Source organism: Mustela nivalis (genome assembly GCF_964662115.1).
Source record: "Mustela nivalis genome assembly, chromosome: 5".
Classification (NCBI taxonomy): Eukaryota; Metazoa; Chordata; class Mammalia; order Carnivora; family Mustelidae; genus Mustela; species Mustela nivalis.
In genome coordinates this window covers 11,841,592-11,859,848 of record NC_139024.1, presented here as the reverse complement: position 1 = coordinate 11,859,848, position 18,257 = coordinate 11,841,592, and the positions used below count along the sequence as shown (strand labels likewise).

The 18,257-nt window shown below is 40.8% G+C and overlaps 2 protein-coding genes across 7 annotated transcripts in view; one reads left to right on the top strand and one right to left on the bottom strand.

Moving 5' to 3' along the window:
- TFB1M (transcription factor B1, mitochondrial) overlaps positions 1-18,257 on the bottom strand; it is a 72,729-nt gene that overhangs the window by 9,963 nt on the left and 44,509 nt on the right. The window lies entirely within an intron of this gene.
- On the top strand, positions 8,672-13,476 carry CLDN20 (claudin 20). Its single transcript, XM_082731389.1, has 2 exons — positions 8,672-8,840; positions 11,921-13,476. The coding sequence occupies exon 2, from the start codon at positions 12,009-12,011 to the stop codon at positions 12,666-12,668; it is 660 nt and encodes a 219-aa protein (XP_082587515.1). The 5' UTR covers positions 8,672-8,840; positions 11,921-12,008; the 3' UTR covers positions 12,669-13,476.

The window sequence follows — 18,257 nt, the reverse complement described above, 5'->3', positions numbered from 1 at the left end:
TTTAAATGACACACTGGACCAGATGGACATCACAGATCTATTCAGAACATTCCGTCCCCAAACAGAATACACATTCTTCTCTAGTGCATATGAAACATTCTCCAGAATAGGTCACATGCTGGGTCACAAATCAGGACTCAACTGATTGGTACTTGGACTCAAGTACCAAAAGATTGGGATCATTCCCTGCATATTTTCAGAATGTTTCAATGCTCTGAAGCTAGAAGTCAATCACAAGAGGAAAGATGGAAAGAACTCAAATACATGGAGGCTAAAGAGCATCCTACTAAAGAATGAATAGGTCAACCAGGAAATTAAAGATGAATTAAAAAAATTCAAGGAAACAGATCTGTTCAAAATCTTTGGGCCACAGCAAAGGCGGTCCTGAGAGAAAGTATATAGCAGTAACAAGCCTTTCTCAAGAAACAAGAAAGGTCTCAAATACACAGCCTACTCCTACACCTAAAGAAGCTGGAGAAAGAACAGCAAAGAAAGCCTAAACCCAGCACAAGAAGACAAATAATAAATATCAGAGCAGAAATCAATGAAATAGAAACCAAAAGAAGAGTAGAACAAATCAACAGAACTAAGAGCTGGTTCTCTGAAAGAATTAATAAGACTGATAAACCCCTGGACAGACATCAAAAAGAAAAGAGAAAGGACCCAAATTAATAAAATCATGAATAAAAAGAGGAGAGTCATCACAACCAACATCAAAGAAATACAAACAATTATAAGAACATATTATAAGCAAATATACACCAGCAAATTTGTAATTTGTAAGAAATGGATGCATTCCTAGAGGCATATAAACTACCAAAACTGAACCAGGAAGAAATAGAAAACCTGAACAAACCCATAACCAGTGAGGAGATCGAAGCAGTCATCAAAAATCTCCCAACAAACAAGATACCAGGGCCAGAGAGCTTCCCAGTGGAATCCTACTAAACATTTAAAGAAGAATAATACCCATTCTCCTGAAACTGTTCCAAAAAATAGAAGAGGAAAACTTCCAAACTCATTTTATGAGGCCAGCATTATCTTGATCCCAAAACCAGACAAAGACCCCAATCAAAAAGGAGAATTACAGATCAACAGCCTTGATAAACATGGATGCAAAAATTCTCAGCAAAATACTAGCCAATAGGATCCAACAGTACATTAAAAGGATTATTCACTATGACCAAGTGGGATTTATTCCTGGGCTGCAAGGTTGGTTCAACATCTGCAAATCAATCAATATGATACATTAATGAAAGAACAAGAAGCATATGATACTTATTCTCAACAGATGCTGAAAAAGCATTTGACAAAGTACAACATCCTTTCTTGATCGAAACTCTTCACAGTGGAGGCATAGAGGATACATACCTCATTATCATAAAAGCCATCTATGAAAAACCCACAGGAAATATTCTCAATGGGAAAAAACTGAAAGCTTTTCCCCTTAAGGTCAGGAACACAGCAGCAATGCCCACTATCACTACTGCTATTCAACATAATACTAGAAATTCTAGACTCAGCAATCAGACAACCAAAAGAAATAAAAGGCATCTGAATTGGCAAAGAAGCAGTCAAACTCTCACTCTTTGCAGATGATATGATACTTTATGGGAAAAACCCAAAAGACTCCACTCCAAAACTGCTAGAACTCATACTGAAATTCCATAAAGTGTCAGGATATAAAATCAATGCACAGAAATCAGTTGCATTTCTATACACCAGCAGAAAGTAAGGAGTCGATCCCATTTACAATTGCACCCCAAACCGTAAGATATCTAGGAATAAACCTAACCAAAGAGGCAAAGAATCTGTACTCAGAAAACTATAAAGTACTCATGAAAGAAATTGAGAAAGACACAAAGAAATGGAAAAATGTTCCATGCTCATGGATTGGAAGAAAAAACATTGTGAAGATGTCTATGCTACCTAAAGCAATCTACACATTTAATGCAATCCCTACCAAAATACCATCCATTTTTTTCAAAGCAGTGGAACAATAATCCTAAAATTTATATGGTACCAGAAAAGACCCGAATAGCCAGAGGAATGGTGAAAAAGAAGATCAAAGTTGGTGGCATCACAATTCCAGACTTTAAGCTACAAAGCTGCAATCATCAAGACAGCATGGTACAGGCAGAAAAACAGACACATAGATCAGTGGAACAGAACAGAGCGCCCAGAAGTGGACCCTCAACTCTCTGGTCAACTAATCTTCGACAAAGCAGGAAAGAATGTCCAATGGAAAAAAAGAGTCTCTTCAACAGATGGTGTTGGGAACACTGGACAGCCACATGCAGAAGAGTGAAACTGGACCATTTCCTAACACCATACAGAAAAATAGACTCAAAAGGGATAAAAGACCTCAATGTAAGACAGGAATCCATCAAAATCCTTGAGGAAAACACAGGCACCAACCTCTTTGACCTCAGCTGCAGCAACTTCTTCCTAGAAACATCACTAAAAGCAAGGGAAGCAAGGGCAAAAATGAACTACTGGAACCTCATCAGGATCAAAAGCTTTTGCACAGCAATGGAAACAGTCAACAAAACCAAAAGATAACTGACAGAATGGGAAAAGATATTTGCAAGCGACATATCAGATAAAGGGCTAGTATCCAAAATCTAGAACTTATCAAACTCAACACCCAGAGAACACATAATCCAATCAAGAAGTGGGCAGAAGACATGAACAGACATTTCTGCAAAGAAGACATCCAGATGGCCAACAGACGCATGAAAAAGTGCTCCACATCACTCGGCATCACGGAAACACAAATCAAAACCACAATGAGATACCACCTCACACCAGGGCTAAAATTAGAAGGGCTAAAATTAACAAGTTAGGAAATGACAGATGCTGGCGAGGATGCGAGAAAGGGGAAACTTGCTACACTGTTGGTGGGAATGCAAGCTGGTGCAGCCGCTCTGGAAAACAGTATGGAGGTTCCTCAAAAACTTGAAAATAGAACTGCCCTATGACCCAGCAATTGCACTACTGGGTATTTACCCTAAAGATATAAATGTAGTGATCCGAAGGGGCATGTGCACCTGAATTTTATGGCAGCAATGTTCACAATAGTATAACTATGGAAAGAACATAGATGCCCATCAACAAATGAATGGATAAAGAAAATGTGGCATATATATGCAAAGGAACACGATGCAGCCATCGAAGGAAATGAAATTTTGCCATTTGCAATGATGCAGATGGAACTAAAGGATATTACGCTGAGTGAAATAAGTCGATCAGAGAAAGTCAATTATCATATGATCTCCCTGATATGAGGAATTAGGCAGGGTGGGAGGCTGTGGTGGGCAGGGAAGGAAAAAATGAAACAAGATGGGATCGGGAGGGAGACAAACCATAAGAGACTTTTTTAAAAATTTTTTAAAGATTTTATTTATTTATTTGACAGGCAGAGATCACAAGCAGGCAGAGAGAATGGGAAGCAGGCTCCCTGCTGAGCAGAGAACCTGATGTGGGACTTGATCCCAGGACTCCGAGATCATGCCCTGAGCTGAAGGCAGTGGCTTAACCCACTGAGCTACCCAGGCGCCCCATAAGAGACTCTTCATCTCAGGAAACAAACTGTGGGTTGCTGGGGGGTGGGAGGGAGGGATGGGGCGGCTGGTGATGGGACACTGGGGAGGGTATGTGCTACGGTGAGTGCTGTGAAATGTGTAAGCCTGGTGGTTCATAGACCTGTACCCTGGGGCAAATAATACACTATAAGTTAATAAAAAAATAATTAAATGTTGCTACCTCTGAAAAAAAATAAATAAGAAACATAAAACTGATGCAAGCTTTATAATTTGGCAAGACCACAAAGTCCTCAGGAACGCACCGCACGCAGTGCCCTGGAGTGTGGGCTGGGGCTGGAGGCAGGAGACCTAGCTGGGCAGGAGAGAGTCATGCAAGGAAGCCAAAGAGGAACAAGGAAGGAGGAAGGTCAGGCCTGAACTGGGGATCCTCGTGCACCTTCTCAGATACTGCTACCAAATGAGGATGTTAAAAAAACAAACCCACTCTGTCCTGCTCTTCAAAGTAATGTGCAAGGAAGGGCAAGAGTGAGGCCTGACAAATACGTATTTATACCACCTGTGGACTGACAAAATCAGACCAATCTGCAAATGTCACCACAAAATCCAAGGAGTTTTAATATATTCTAAAATAATGTGAGGAGGGCAGAAAACACGTCCCAAGATCCTTTCTAATAAAGACATAAAAAGGAGAAACCAAGCATCAAACTAAGGTAACCGATACTAAACGAATGTGAGTGCCCCCTTAGCCACAGCTGACTTCATGTGCCTGCGGTTTCCCGCCGTCAGCACAGTCTGGAGGCAGATGATCCTCCTCCTGGGTCCAGTGTCAGAAGGTCCCCAGTAGCCTAATGCTGTGACACTGCACTTGTGTCACTCCCCTCCCTTCAGCTCATCATACATTTTATTCTCTCCCACCACCATCATCATCAGAGTGAGTGCATGACAGGAAGGTATTTGAGACCACACGTAACTTCCATTACAGTGTAACGGTGCTTCAGTGTTCTACTTTATCATTATTCTTCTCTATTGTGCCTGATTTATAAATTAAACTAGGTACGTATATATAGAAAAAACATGGTGTATAGAGGGCTCAGTCCTATCTGCACTTGTAGGCATCCACTGGGGTCTCAGAACATCTCCCCTGTGTAAGGGTGGAGGGGTGGGGAGTACTCTGCATTCCAGACCATAAAAATCAACAGAATGACGATGGCCTCTCAGACATGTGAGAACATACATAAACTAAAGAATATTCATCTTTTTTTTTTTTCCCCCCTAGAGAGAGAATATGAACACACATGCAAGGTTGGGGAGAGGGCAGAAGGAGACGCAGAGAGAATCTTAAGCAGACTCCACGCCCGGTGTGAAGCCTGACGTGGGGCCCGATCTCATGACCTGAGCCGAACTCAAGAGAAGGACACTTAACCGACTGAGCCACCCAGGTGTCCCCTGAATTGACATTTTTTAACAAAGTCCTCACTATAACCAACTAATCTATAACCTACCAGTTATAAAAGTTAAATGTCTCCAGGCTAGCCTAAAGCATTCCTTTAAAATGACCATAAATATGAAAGAAAATAACGATCTGATCATGCTCACAGCTGATGCTATAAATCTCCCAAGACTGGGTCAGAGGAGAACATGATTTTAAGACTAAGTCACTCACTTTAAATTTGTGGGACTAGAATAGGTGACTACTTTAACCTTACTCTACCTGTTCATTATTATTTTTAAAAAGATTTTATTTATTATTTGTCAGAGAGAAAGTGAGCACAAGTAGGGGAAGCAGCAGACTCCCTGCTGAGAGGGAGCCCAATGTGGGGCTTGATCCTGGGACTCCGGGATCGTGACCAGAGCTGAAGGCAGATGCTTAAACCAACTAAGACACCAAGGCGCCCCCGTACATTCATTATTTTTAAAAATCAGAACCTCAGCTTTCCACTGGCATTAAGTGGGCAGCATTTTAAACATACCGTGAGTGGGCATCGTCCCAGACCAATGACGTAAGAGCCATGGGGCCCCGTCCTGGGCCTCAGGCTTTCTGAAAGCCGGATGATGTGATGTGTGGGCAGGAGTGAGGAACCTATGTCTGGTGAACAAGCCCAAACAAAAGTATGTATTGTTAGGATTTCTAAAATTTTCAGTTAAATTATTAGGTCCTTCAGAGAAAAGAGAAAAGCCTGTCTGAATTTCAGATTATCATAACTCAGAAAAACACACTAAGGAAATCACACGTGATTTTTTCTTTAAAATAGCTGCATGAAAACATTTTAAAGAAAATAGATGGGCTGCTGAGTCATGGGCCAGCTGCTCTGCAGAGTCGGTCACGGGCTCTGCATGGGAAGTGTTTTATGTAAAGCCACAGAGATGTTAGGGTTATGTTTTTTGCAGTTATCCAGACTACCACAGAAAGAAATGACTCGTTATAATAAGACCTAGAAATACATTCTTTTCAGGGCACCTGGGTGGCTCTGTCGGTTAAGTGTCTGACTCTTGATCTTGGCTCAGGTCATGATCTCAGGGTCGAGAGATCGAGTCCTGCGTCCGGCTCCATGCCCCGCATGGAACCTGATGAAGATTCTCTTTCCCTCTCCTTCTGCCCTTCCCTGCCCTGCTTGTGCTCTCTATCTAAAGAATTGAAAAAGAAAAAAAAGAAATACATCTAAGTAGAGGCAGGGAAGTGCTATGAGCGTAGAAGGGCTTCAAAAATCACAGAATCCTGGGCCTGGATCCCATTGCTGCTACTTACTCATTTCACAACCTTAGTCAAGTCACTTCTCCAGAGCTCAGTTTCTCAAGTGTAAATGAGGATCCCTATTATTTCCCAGGCTTGCCCTGAGAATCAAGCAGCACAGTGCCTCAAATGGTACCCAGCATACAGGAAGCAATTTTATAAACAGTGCATATTATTATGAGGCCAAATGACAAAACCCAAGAGTTACAAAATGACTTAAAATTGCAGTCTCCTTTAGAAAGGACAAAATTATACAAAATCATACAAAGCTAATGTATAGTTTAATGTTATTTTATATGCTCAAAATCAGTATCTGAGTGCATTCAACAAGCATCTGTTGTACCACTGGAATGTGCCCGGCACCATTCCCGACACAGGAGACACAGTAACGAACAAGTCACAGGAGTCCTTGCCCTCATGGGGTTCCTCAGCCAGGGAGTTAGCAGCAGTGGGGCTCAGAGGTGGTAGGATTCTTGATCTATTTTGAAGTTTAGAACAAAACGATTTGGGTATCGGGTACCCTTGGAATCAAGGAGGTTTTTAAATATCTGGGAAATCTGCCAAATCAAAGGAGGAGTTCGCCATGAACAGATGTGGGGAAAACGAGATCTGGTGTGCGGAAGGTCAGCAGTTCGCCTTGTCCACAACGGGTCGGCCACGTCTATCAGTGACGCCGCACTGGCCGCTGGATATGGAACTCGGGTGTGTGGGGGCAAAGGGCCTGGGAAGAGGCAGAAACTAAGGTAAAGGTAAGATTTATCTACAAAACTCTTTGAACTTAAAAAAGATTTAATTCTCTTTAATGTCCACAGTGGAAGGAGATGAGGTCAGTGAGTTAGACGTCCCTAGCAACCTCTACTTTTCCATCTCCTTTTTTTATATAAGGCATTCCACCTTGATTAAAGGTCTGTGATTTATGGAAGCTATTTGCATTCGGAAGTCTGCTCTTCTAAAAGAGGCAGTTAATATTTTATCGGGTTAAGTGTTCCCATCCAGCAGAATGATCACAAATGTTTTGAAAACAGAAATAAGGCCTCCTTATTCTGGAGGCCAGAGCTGGGAGCACGCTGGCCCTTGCACCTGCCATCAGGAGGCCTCGGCACAGGTGAATCTGTACCGACCGCAACAGAGAGCAAAGCAAGGCGAGGCACTACAGGGATCTGAGCAGGTTTCTTCTGCTATGGAAGAAACAACAATGCTGTTTCTGTTAGTGCCTGAAATTCAATTCTACTTCGTTCAGGATTTACACAAAGAATTGTTTAAATATGTCCATGAAAGAAAAGTTTATATATTAAAATCGTAACACTATGGCTAAAAAATCCACAGGCTTTAGATTTCTAAGAGAAGAAAATATATCGCTAAACGCCAGACTTAGAAAAGATGAAAACAAAAACCAAAAAAAAAAAAAAACAAAAAAAAACCCACCTAGAAAAAAGTCCAGATAATTGAAATGTGTGTTTTATTCACTGCTTTTAAAGAAATGGCTGACATCTAATATGGCTATCAACATTTGGAAAATTTAAAAAAAAAAGCCAATTTAAAATTATCTTTTCTTTGTAATGGCTATGAATTTATAGCCACAACATTAAAGATAGCCACTACATTAAAATTAGTGAAGAAAAAGAATATGCAAACCCAAAATAGATGGACATGAAATATGTCTGTATCATTATTCATGGTACTAGGACCTCAATATTTGATTCCCCTGTTTCACTTAATATGCTCCCTCATCATTTTGGTGTAATTTCCTCACAACATTATCTAGAAGTTCTAACTTATTAAGTTACACTTCAGAAACCTTTCTCAGTGGAAGGAATAACAGAAGAAATTTAAGGACTCGCCCACCCCCCAAAAAATACTTATAGGTTTACTGGTCAGATTGTCCTCAGCAGTTGTTGTTGAGTTTTCTTTTTCCTTTTATTAAAAAAAAAAAAAAAAAAGTATGTATATTTTAAAAACTTCTGAATTTTTTTCAAAGTTACTGATTTTGTGACTCTTGATTTCAAGCAAGTCACAAGCACTCGAATAAAAAGACAGTCTCAACTATCACTTGCAAAGCACAATCCAGTTAAAAATATTTCAGACTACATTCTTTAATTGGGGACATAAAAGAATAAAAGAGATCTTCCAACACAGATAAAAATTCAAAGATAAATTATAACTGTGGATTAAAACATAATATTAAAGGAAAAGAGAGCCTTTTTTGGGAGCGCCCAAATAATTCCTCCTCTGTATACAGTGACACAAAAGCATTTTCAGCTTTCAGGTTTCGACAAATCCTGTTGTAACAACAACTCCCTCCCTTCCCCGCCTCTCCTTTCTTAATTCTCCCACAGCTCAAAAAATGAGATGGAGAACCTGGTATTTATCTTCCAGCACCATCAGCAGTTTCTACCTCAGATTTCCATGCTGCTCTTTATCTGCAAGTTAACTTGTTGGAGCTTCGTCACTAATACTCGGAAGCTGAGAGATGAGCCTCCCGTGTGTGGCTTCTCCTGCTCAGACACCTTCACTAGAAGACACTGACCGAGGGGAGTTAAGACACTGACGGCTCCTGACAAAAGGTATGGAAAATGAGAAGCTTCAGGGATGCTCAGAAACATAGAGACCTTTAAGTATCGTGTAGCTTGGATTTTAAGTTGTAAATCTGTGTTTTAAATGTTCGTTTTCTTATGAATAAATCTTGTCTGGAAAACTGACTTTACATCTTAATGAAATCCGCTCCAGATTTCCTGCTGGCAAACAGCTGATAAAAATGAACATTTGTGGGTTCTGGATGCAGGACGTTCTGGAACCACGCGAGCCTTCTCTATTTAGAACTCAGTTTGTACCTGCGACCCCACTGCTCCTGTTGACTTTCACAGCATTTCACCCCCGCCGCTGCCAGTGAAACAAAGTGTGCTTTATTCTGCACCAGAAAGAAATTTGAGAGAACAGGCCACAAACTGTATCATACTTGTGGCTGGAGAAGGAAAAAAAAAAAAAAAAAAAAAAAAAGAACGAAAGAAAAAAAAAGAAAAGAAAGAAAAGAAAAAAGACTTCGTAGCAATATGACTAACATGCCAGTACATTTTTACAAAGGAACAGAATAGTGACCTTCACTGTAGAGAACAAATTCTTTCTGCATAAGTTCTCTGCAGAAGAAAGCATTTAAAATCCAATATTCAACAGCAAGCGAGCACTCTGCTAACTGAATGCAATGTCATATTGTTGACACTGATTGTGGCGGGCTGTAATTTATCACTGCCAGTACTTGTTAATGAAGATGAACAAGCTGTCTGCAAGCCCGAATTACACTGAAATTTATGAAATGTATTGGTTAATGGGAAGAAAAAGGTTATAATTGGGAAGCTGAGCACAGACGGATCCACAGATAAAGGTTACTCAACCAGAGTAAAACTAGAGAAAGGAGATGCTCTTAGAGAATGGGAACAGCCATCTCGACGCGGAGGAAACCCTAAGCTGAAAATGGTCTGGGAAGGCAGTAATTTAACGAACTGGCTGGAGTGTGAGACGTTAAAACCCAAACCTGAGAATAGCTATTATAAAACTATAAACGTGTTTCATTTTCTTCTAGAATCTTTAACTTCTGTTCTATTTTGGTCTCAGATATGAAAAGAAATTTGGAAAACAGAAAGAAATGAACCGTATGGTTCCACACAAAGCCTAACTACTCTGTTGTGTGTTTAAGTCTGATATTTAAGAATTTAAAATTTCAGGAAAACACTTCCCTAAAATTGTCACATTTTAAGACTGCGAACAAAAATAGAACAAAGGAATTTCGACAGCCCAGGATTTAACTTCTTAGAGAAGCAGTGTTCTAACTCCGTGAAGTATGTACTCTTAATACCGGAGCAGATTAGTATTATTTCAGGTATTACACAGAAAGCCAGCATCAGCCTCCTGGGGCGAGTGTGAGGCTGAGCCATGTGTCCCATTACTGCCCTCTCAAGTGCTTTTCTTTCTTGATGGGACAGGGAGTGAACGCAGTTGACAGTCAATGGTGCTTCCTGTCTCCAGATGCAGCATTTTTCTCTGCTCCCGGGGAGCACACGGAGAGGCTCTCACCAAGGTGTACTGGGGTAACGGTGGGGAGAGATGGGGAGAGGCAGGGAAAGCAGGATACTGCTGCTGAGACCTCTGTGACACAGGGGAATTTCCTGCCTCAGTGTCCTTCCTAATCGGAAAAAATGATGATGCAAAAAGTTCTATCTGCAGTTTGTTTCAGCTCTAAGATTCTATGTAGATCAGCTCATAGGAAGGAAGAGAAAAATTTCAAATGCCATTAAATATCAATTGTCACATGACATAAAACAAATAAACATACTAATAACAGAGTCAATTTTAATTTGTGGAATACTTCTATGTGTTAGATATTGTTCTGGGCCCTTAAAATGCATTTAACTTTTGATATATATACAATAATCCTCCCCCTTTTCCAGAAGAGGATACTGAGGCACAGAGAGGTTCTGGAAAGCTAAGAGTTGACCCAAGTGTTTTGGATTCAGAGTCCATACTGCCTTTTGTGAAATACACACGAATTGTGGTAGAACCACAATGTCTTAATACATCATTTAAAAATTAATGCAGAAACACAAAAAAGCTGTTATTACTATATTTCAGAAACCACTATATTTCTTCCAAGGCAGGAAGTGCTGCCAGATTAAAGCATAGCCAAGTAACAAATTCAGTGCTATCTTTTCTCTCCTTGAAAAGAAAGAAAAAAAGGAAAGGAAAAAAAGAAAAAAAAGTTAAATTATTTTTGGTATCCTTTCACATACAACTAATGATGTGGTTATTTCTGGCCTGTAATTTCAAGATTCAGTGTCACTACTTCTGAGTCCGTCAGGATAACCGGTTTCGCAGCAGACGATTTCATTCAGGTCAGGGAATGATTCTAGTCCCAACTAGACAGGATCTCACATTCTCATGAGCAGGAGACAGAGGCTTAATTGTTCCAGTTTTGAGTATCCCTGTACCTGATGTGAAACGAGTGTTAACCTAGATAAGGATTTTGCAAAAGTTTATTAACTGGAAATCAGGGATAATCATGCCTATGGCTTTACCTTCTCTGCGAATTTCCTTTCCTCCTTTAAACAGTTCACTTGGGTCACATATCTGGCACATGGTGGGTGCTTAATTTTTTTTTTTTTTAAATAAAACCATCTTTTTGAATACTTGAAACTTTTCCACTATGTATTTATGAATCATTTTTAAGAACTGGGCTTAAACACTGTTTCTAATTAAAATACTCCATAGGTAATAAGGAAGAGATAGTTTTAAAAACCTCTAATGCTATTAAAATTCTTATTAGATCCTCCAGCTGGAATCTGATAGGTCAGAATTTCCTAAGGCCCACTGCCCACGTTATAGACAACTTCAGCAAAGTTTAAGTTTTAAAAAGAACAAGTGGACAGCTCTTTCCTTGATGCCATGTATCAAGCACCACCCATCCACCGGCACTCAGGACAATGGCAGCCTCTGTGAGGGCCTCGTGTGAGCTTTCCTCCTGGGCTACCATGTCCTCACCTACTGTGGGGTCTATTCAAATGTGTTCTTTGCTCCCATGTAGAACGTGGGACATGGAAATGGAAGCCCTTTGTTTATGCTTTCTTTCAATCCCAACTTTGTCTTCTTTTCCTAGCCTTTGTCACTTGGTTCTCTGCCGCAGAGAGAAAGCTACAATCTTGATCAAATACGGGGTAACGGTGGGCAAAGATAAAGGGGACGTCATGGTGTCAGCTGGGCTCCAGCTCCTTGCTTTCGTCCTGGCCTTATCCGGAGTGTCTGGAGTACTCACAGCCACTCTGCTGCCTAACTGGAAGGTGAACGTGGACTCGGGCTCCAACATCATAACGGCCATCGCGCAGCTGCAAGGGCTGTGGATGGACTGCACGTGGTACAGCACCGGCATGTTCAGCTGCACCCTCAAGTACTCCATTCTGTCCCTCCCCGTCCACGTGCAGGCCGCACGGGCCACCATGGTCCTGGCTTGTGTTCTGTCTGCTTTGGGGATCTGCGCTTCTACAGTAGGGATGAAATGCACTCGCTTAGGAGGGGACGCGGAAACAAAGAGTCACGCCTCTTTCGCTGGCGGAGTCTGTTTCCTGTCTGCGGGGGTCTCTGGCTTGATACCAACAGTGTGGTACACAAAGGAGATTGTAGCAAACTTTCTGGATCTGACAGTTCCAGAAAGCAACAAACATGAACCCGGAGGAGCCGTCTACATTGGATTCATTTCGGCCATACTACTCTTGATCTCTGGCATGATTTTCTGCACTTCCTGCATTGAAAAGAATCCAGAAGCGTGGCTCTATCCACCCAAGCAGCAGCACATCTCCGCCACACAACCAGAGGGCAATTCAGCATACAACCTGAAAGATTATGTGTAAATAGCTGAATGAACATGGACTTTTTAGATGCCTGCTGTGACTTCTTTTTGCTTTAGAAAAAGAAATCTAAATGAGGTCACTTAAAATACCATTGTTTATCTGTTTTAAGATTATTTTTCCATTACTATTTTCATGTTTTATTGAGAGGTGTATAATTGAGAGAGGTTCTGTTATATTAAGGCCATTAACTGATGGCTTTTTTCCCCCTTTTAAGATAAACTGTTGATGTATCTTCTGGGTTGTTACTGATTGGATCTTATAAAAGAACTAAACCACCAAATATGCAAAAAAGCACCTTTCTCTGGTGTTGATCTAGGGTACCATCTGCTTTTGGTGTCTGTCTACAACACCACAGTGACTTGCTTCTATTTTCAAGCCCCACTGTTTGAACCTAAGGGAAAGAGGAGATGTCCGCCTGGCCTCAATGCTGCCCAAACCAGCCTCCCCGAGGTCCCACCTACTATGACCCTCCTGCCTCTTTTTTCATTTTAGAAACATCATGTACATGTGTGAGAGCCAACAATAGGACATTCAAAGTTGGTAAATGCTACCATAGCAAAGCGAAACCAAACCAAACTAAACGCACACTAAAATCTCTGGGACTTGAAAGCCTTAGGTACAAAGTAAGTGAGAATGACAACAGTCTGACTGAGAATGCGCAACTGCCACTTCCGCTGCTAGCAAGAGGATGTCCCAGATAAAGTCCGTTTATCCTACAACAATTCAGATCCCTCCAATCCCCTCTCATTGGTTACTATTTGGATGATAGAAGTTACTTTTAAGTTGTCATTTTTGTTCTCAAGTTTGATTCATGTTAGCAGAACATTGCTGTTCTCTTATAAATGAATTGCTTCAGTTAGTTAATAGAAAAACAAAGTATAAAGAATGTTTTTTAAAAATAGAAGTTAAATTAAGAGATGTAATTCAAATAACAAGAAAATAAAAACTGGATTTTCTAACGTGCAAAGGGGACAATGCACAGTGTTTCTAGTAATTCAGGTAATTTACACTTAGTCACTGTTCACCATATAATAGGTAAAGGGAGAAAAAAAGGACTATTCCTTTGTACTTTAGTAACTCAGGAAGTGGCAAGAATATCTTTTATGTGAGTACATATTTTTCATTTGTGCCTACAGAAGTAGAGACTAAAGTATTTTATACCTAGTTTACGCATTTCTCTTCTGCAACAATGTCATTAGCTATTAACAGAATAGCTAAAGTGAAAAGGTACTATTTCATCTGGGAATTAGGAAAAGACTTATTTAAACAAGTTTAAATGATCGTTTAAAGTATGGATTCCTGGGACACGTGGGTGGCTCAGCCAGTTAATCAGCTGCCACTGGCTCAGGTCCTGATCCCAGGGTCCTGGGTCCGAGCCCCACATCAGGCTCCGAGCCCCACATCAGGCTCCTTGCTCAGCGGGGAGCCTGCTTCTCCCTCTGCCTGCTGCTCCTCTTGCTTGTGCTTTCTCTCTCTGACGAATAAATGAAATCTTTTTAAAAAAAAAAAAAATCGATTCCCTTAGGAATAAAAATGTTTTCTAAACAAATGTCATACTAAAAATACCTGATAAAAAGAATAGTTTTATGCAAATTAACGTGACAGGATTGCTATGACCCCTATATGGCTTTCTCCTTTGGCTCATTGTGACTGGCTTCATTTGCAGTTTACGTATCCTCTAGTCCTATACTAAAAGTTTAGTGTATACATTCTATGAAATATAGACTTCAAAAAATAATTTGTACTTAGCTCTGGAATATTTTCTTTAAAAGATGCAGGAATGTCTTGAACTCCAGAAAAGCACCCATTTCATACACGTAATGGCCTAATTCTGTCCAGACCGGACGTAGCAATGATAACGTGTCTTGGAATCCCTCCATCCCCACGGGCCCCCCCGCTGCACTGCTCCCCACGGAACCCTCCCGCACTCCTGCAGCGTCAGTGGGGTCTCCTCTGTGAACACAATCCTGACTCTGAAGAAGTCTGCTGCTGCCATCTCTGTCCTCTCACAGAATGCTCCATCACAAATTACTAGTAATTACTTGTAAGCACTTGCAAAAGTGCTTACAAGGCCAGGCCAGTCCTTTTCAGTCCTTCATGTACGGACACTGACTGGTTTAAACCCCACAAAGACTCTAGGTGGCAGGTACTATTCTTAGTACCTAGGGGGAACTGACGTAGAGAAAAATATCATTACCTAACTTGCCCAAGGTCTTCAGCTAATAAATGGATAGACGGCATTCAACCTGAAGGAACCTGGCTCTGGAGTCAGAGCAGGTGAGTACAACGCCACACAGGGCACAAGGCTACAAAGTATATCACTGAATCCAAGTCTTGGGTTTGCCCATGTGAATGAAATAGCACCTACTCACAGAGGGGCTGTGAGCATTCAATGAGACGATACGCGCACAGCATGCGTGGGGGGGATAAGCACGCAACGGACACTGCCCAGTAGCTCCTGCCTGGTCTAACCCAGTGGTTTGCAACTGGGGGTGGGTCGAGCCTGCAGAGGACATGCAGCTGCACCTGGAGACATTTCTGGTTGTCACAACTGGGGTAATGGTATTGGAATATAGTGGGCGGGAGGCAGAAAAGCTATTAAATATCCTATCGTGCACAAGACAGCCCAGGCAACAAAGAATTTTCTGGCTGAAAATGTCAATAGTGATAAGGTTGAGAAGCTCTGGTCTAACGTATTTGAATATACTTAAACATTCATTTTTTCTTTCTTTTTTTTTAAAATAAGAAGTTACCAAAACAAAGCCAAAAGAAGAAAACACCAGAAAGCCCCAGAATATCATGCTTGTTTAACCTAGGACCAGACATGTGTGCAGATTAAGTGTGTGTGTGTGTGTGTGTGTGTGTGTCTATGACTGAAGAATCAGCTAACAGTTCTGGCAAAAATGTAGACACAGGTTAAGTCAGGAGAACTGGGTATAGGAATGAATAGATTTAAAAGAAACATAAGTGATATCAGAAGGTGGTAACTAGTGATTCCCTGTACAAGTAACAGTGAAAGGGGCACCCTGAGATACCCCCCTCACCCCCTCTGGAATACTTGCCCGACGTGGGCAGGTGAGGTCATTTGCACACTACACGCATACATACAGGCAGAAGCAGCCTGGGGTGTGCAGACAGAGGTTCAATTCTGGAGTTAGTGTTTTCTCATTACATTCCTTTTATTACCATATTTTTAGCTACATGGCTTTACCATAAATTAACTTTATTGACTTTTGAGGATTTCTATCCTAGCCTACAATCTTGCAGAACCTGTTGTATAGCTCTTCATCACCTCCAATAACTTTTTTATTCACTTCATTACACTTTGTACATACATAAAGTATTACCTGCAAAAATGCAACTTTGTTCCTTTCTTCCTTGGATTTAGAGTATTTCTTGTTTATTCTTGAGAAGTTACTAAAATATAACTAGTATTAAGGTAAATTGTAATAGTAAATATTCTGTTCTATTCAACACTTACTTGGTTTTTAAAAAAGACTGGTAATTTTCTACTTATAAAACTGGTTTTAGTTTATACATTTTTATTTTAGACTTGCCACTTTCAAAAAGAATTTGAGGTTACTTACAATAAAATTTCTGGCATATTAAGTACAAAGAACATGATAAAGGTGAAAGACTAAAGTTACAAAGAAAAGAAAGAAAAAATGCTATTAAATAATCCTTGCTAAAGGCTACCAAAGGATTTAAACATCAAACAGTCTAGAACTTCTAAGCAACCAAAGCACAAAAAGCCACACAAAAAATCTGACGGCTCCGTCTATGGGCGGGGGCCCACCAAGGCCATTCTGGGCTTTCCCCAAGTTCCCACTGGGCTGCGCAACCATCCCCAGCTGCTGTGAGTGCACGGTGCTAACGGCTCAGAGATCTGGAATTGCCTCCCTTGGTAGGTTAGGGAACCACTGCTTCTAGGAGGTGGCCAGAGCCAAAGACTGGCCACACAGGTATACAGCAGGCTGCTTCCTGGACTGACTCTGTGGGACAATTTGTGCCCCAGAGCTCCCCTTCTCCCTGCCACCCTATAACCCGGTGGAATCAGGTTGAAGGACGTCTCCAGGCAGAACAATATTCCGGGCTTAGCTTTTCCCCCTTTGCTTTATCCTGCTTCCCACACCATTCTTCTGAGAGCGCGCAATACACCACTTTCACAAAAATTCTTACCACAATCTCTGAATCCACAACACCAGACCTAACACAGAAGAATATTACTTAAGCAGAAGAACGTTAAGTTATGTCCAAAGGATTCTCAAACACAGGATAACATACAACAGAAATATCCTCAAATCAGATTCTGAAAAACACAAAGGCTCGGCTTTCTTACGTGAATCCACCCATTTTACGAAGCTCGAGATTATTTCACAGAGAAGTCAAGGCCTTGAGGGCTGTCAGCAAGGATAGCTGAAAGCTTCTGAAATGTGATCCTCAAAGGTCAGGCATGGATGCCTCAAGCCCTGACCTTCTCTTTATAATGTCATGGCTGTACCATCATTAATTCATCTAAAATTGTACTGACAGTATGTTTAAATCTGTACCATGTTTAGGGGTAACTTGATCCATATGCAGTACTCCTAATATGCAAAATTAGATATAAACTATATGAAGCTCTTAAAAATTAAAATCTATACAACTATATCAAAATATTCCAACTGAGTACATAAATATTTGCTTATAATCATAATAGCTACTTCCCACTAACTGCCTCCAGATGCTAGATACTCCCATTACTTCACATTGATTATCTCTATTTCTCAAAACAGTCCTTCAAGGGTGACAATACTGCCCCAATTCAGGTATTAAAGTTCAGCCTATTAACCTAACCAAGTTCTCATAATTAGGAATATTCGAATTCCAGTAGGTCTAGCTTCCTTTAAAGTACTCAGTTTTTCCACTAGAGTATACTGCTCCTATCATGCTAACTGAAAGAGCCTGTTGCAATTCTCCTTTTATAGTGACTTACCTAGTGGGTCCAACTACAGTATAGTGATAAGACCTAAAGCCTATCCATTTTGTTGGAAGTATTTCCTACAGAAATAAAAACAAAAAAGATTTATTTTATTTGAGAGAGAAAGAGAGCACACAGTAGGGAGTGGCAGGGGAAGAGTAAGAGATTTATATTCCCAAGCAGAATCTGTGCTCAGCATGGAGCCGGACCCAGGGCTCCATCTCACAACTCTTGAGATAAGGACCCTGAGATCATGATCTCCTGAGATCACGACCTGAGCCAAAACCAAGAGGCAGATGCTTAACTGACTGTCCCACCCAGGTGCCCCTGTCGGAAGTATGTTAGGTTATGAGCCCCATGACCACAATTTTAAAAGAGAAAAATGACACAGAATTTTGAGGTTCTAGCTAACAGTTTAGTAGACCTCAAACTTGAGAAACGTGAAGAACAGCTTCATCAGTAGATCAGTAAAAAATGACCGCAGAACCCCAGAAATATGTGGATTCTCAGAAGACTAGAGATGTCAGCTTGAAACTAGTGTTATTTGCTCATGGAAGTATTTTTTAGTCATGAATCTGCACTGCAAAAGAAGTATTTTGTCTTGTCACTGGTAAAATAACTCAAAAGTG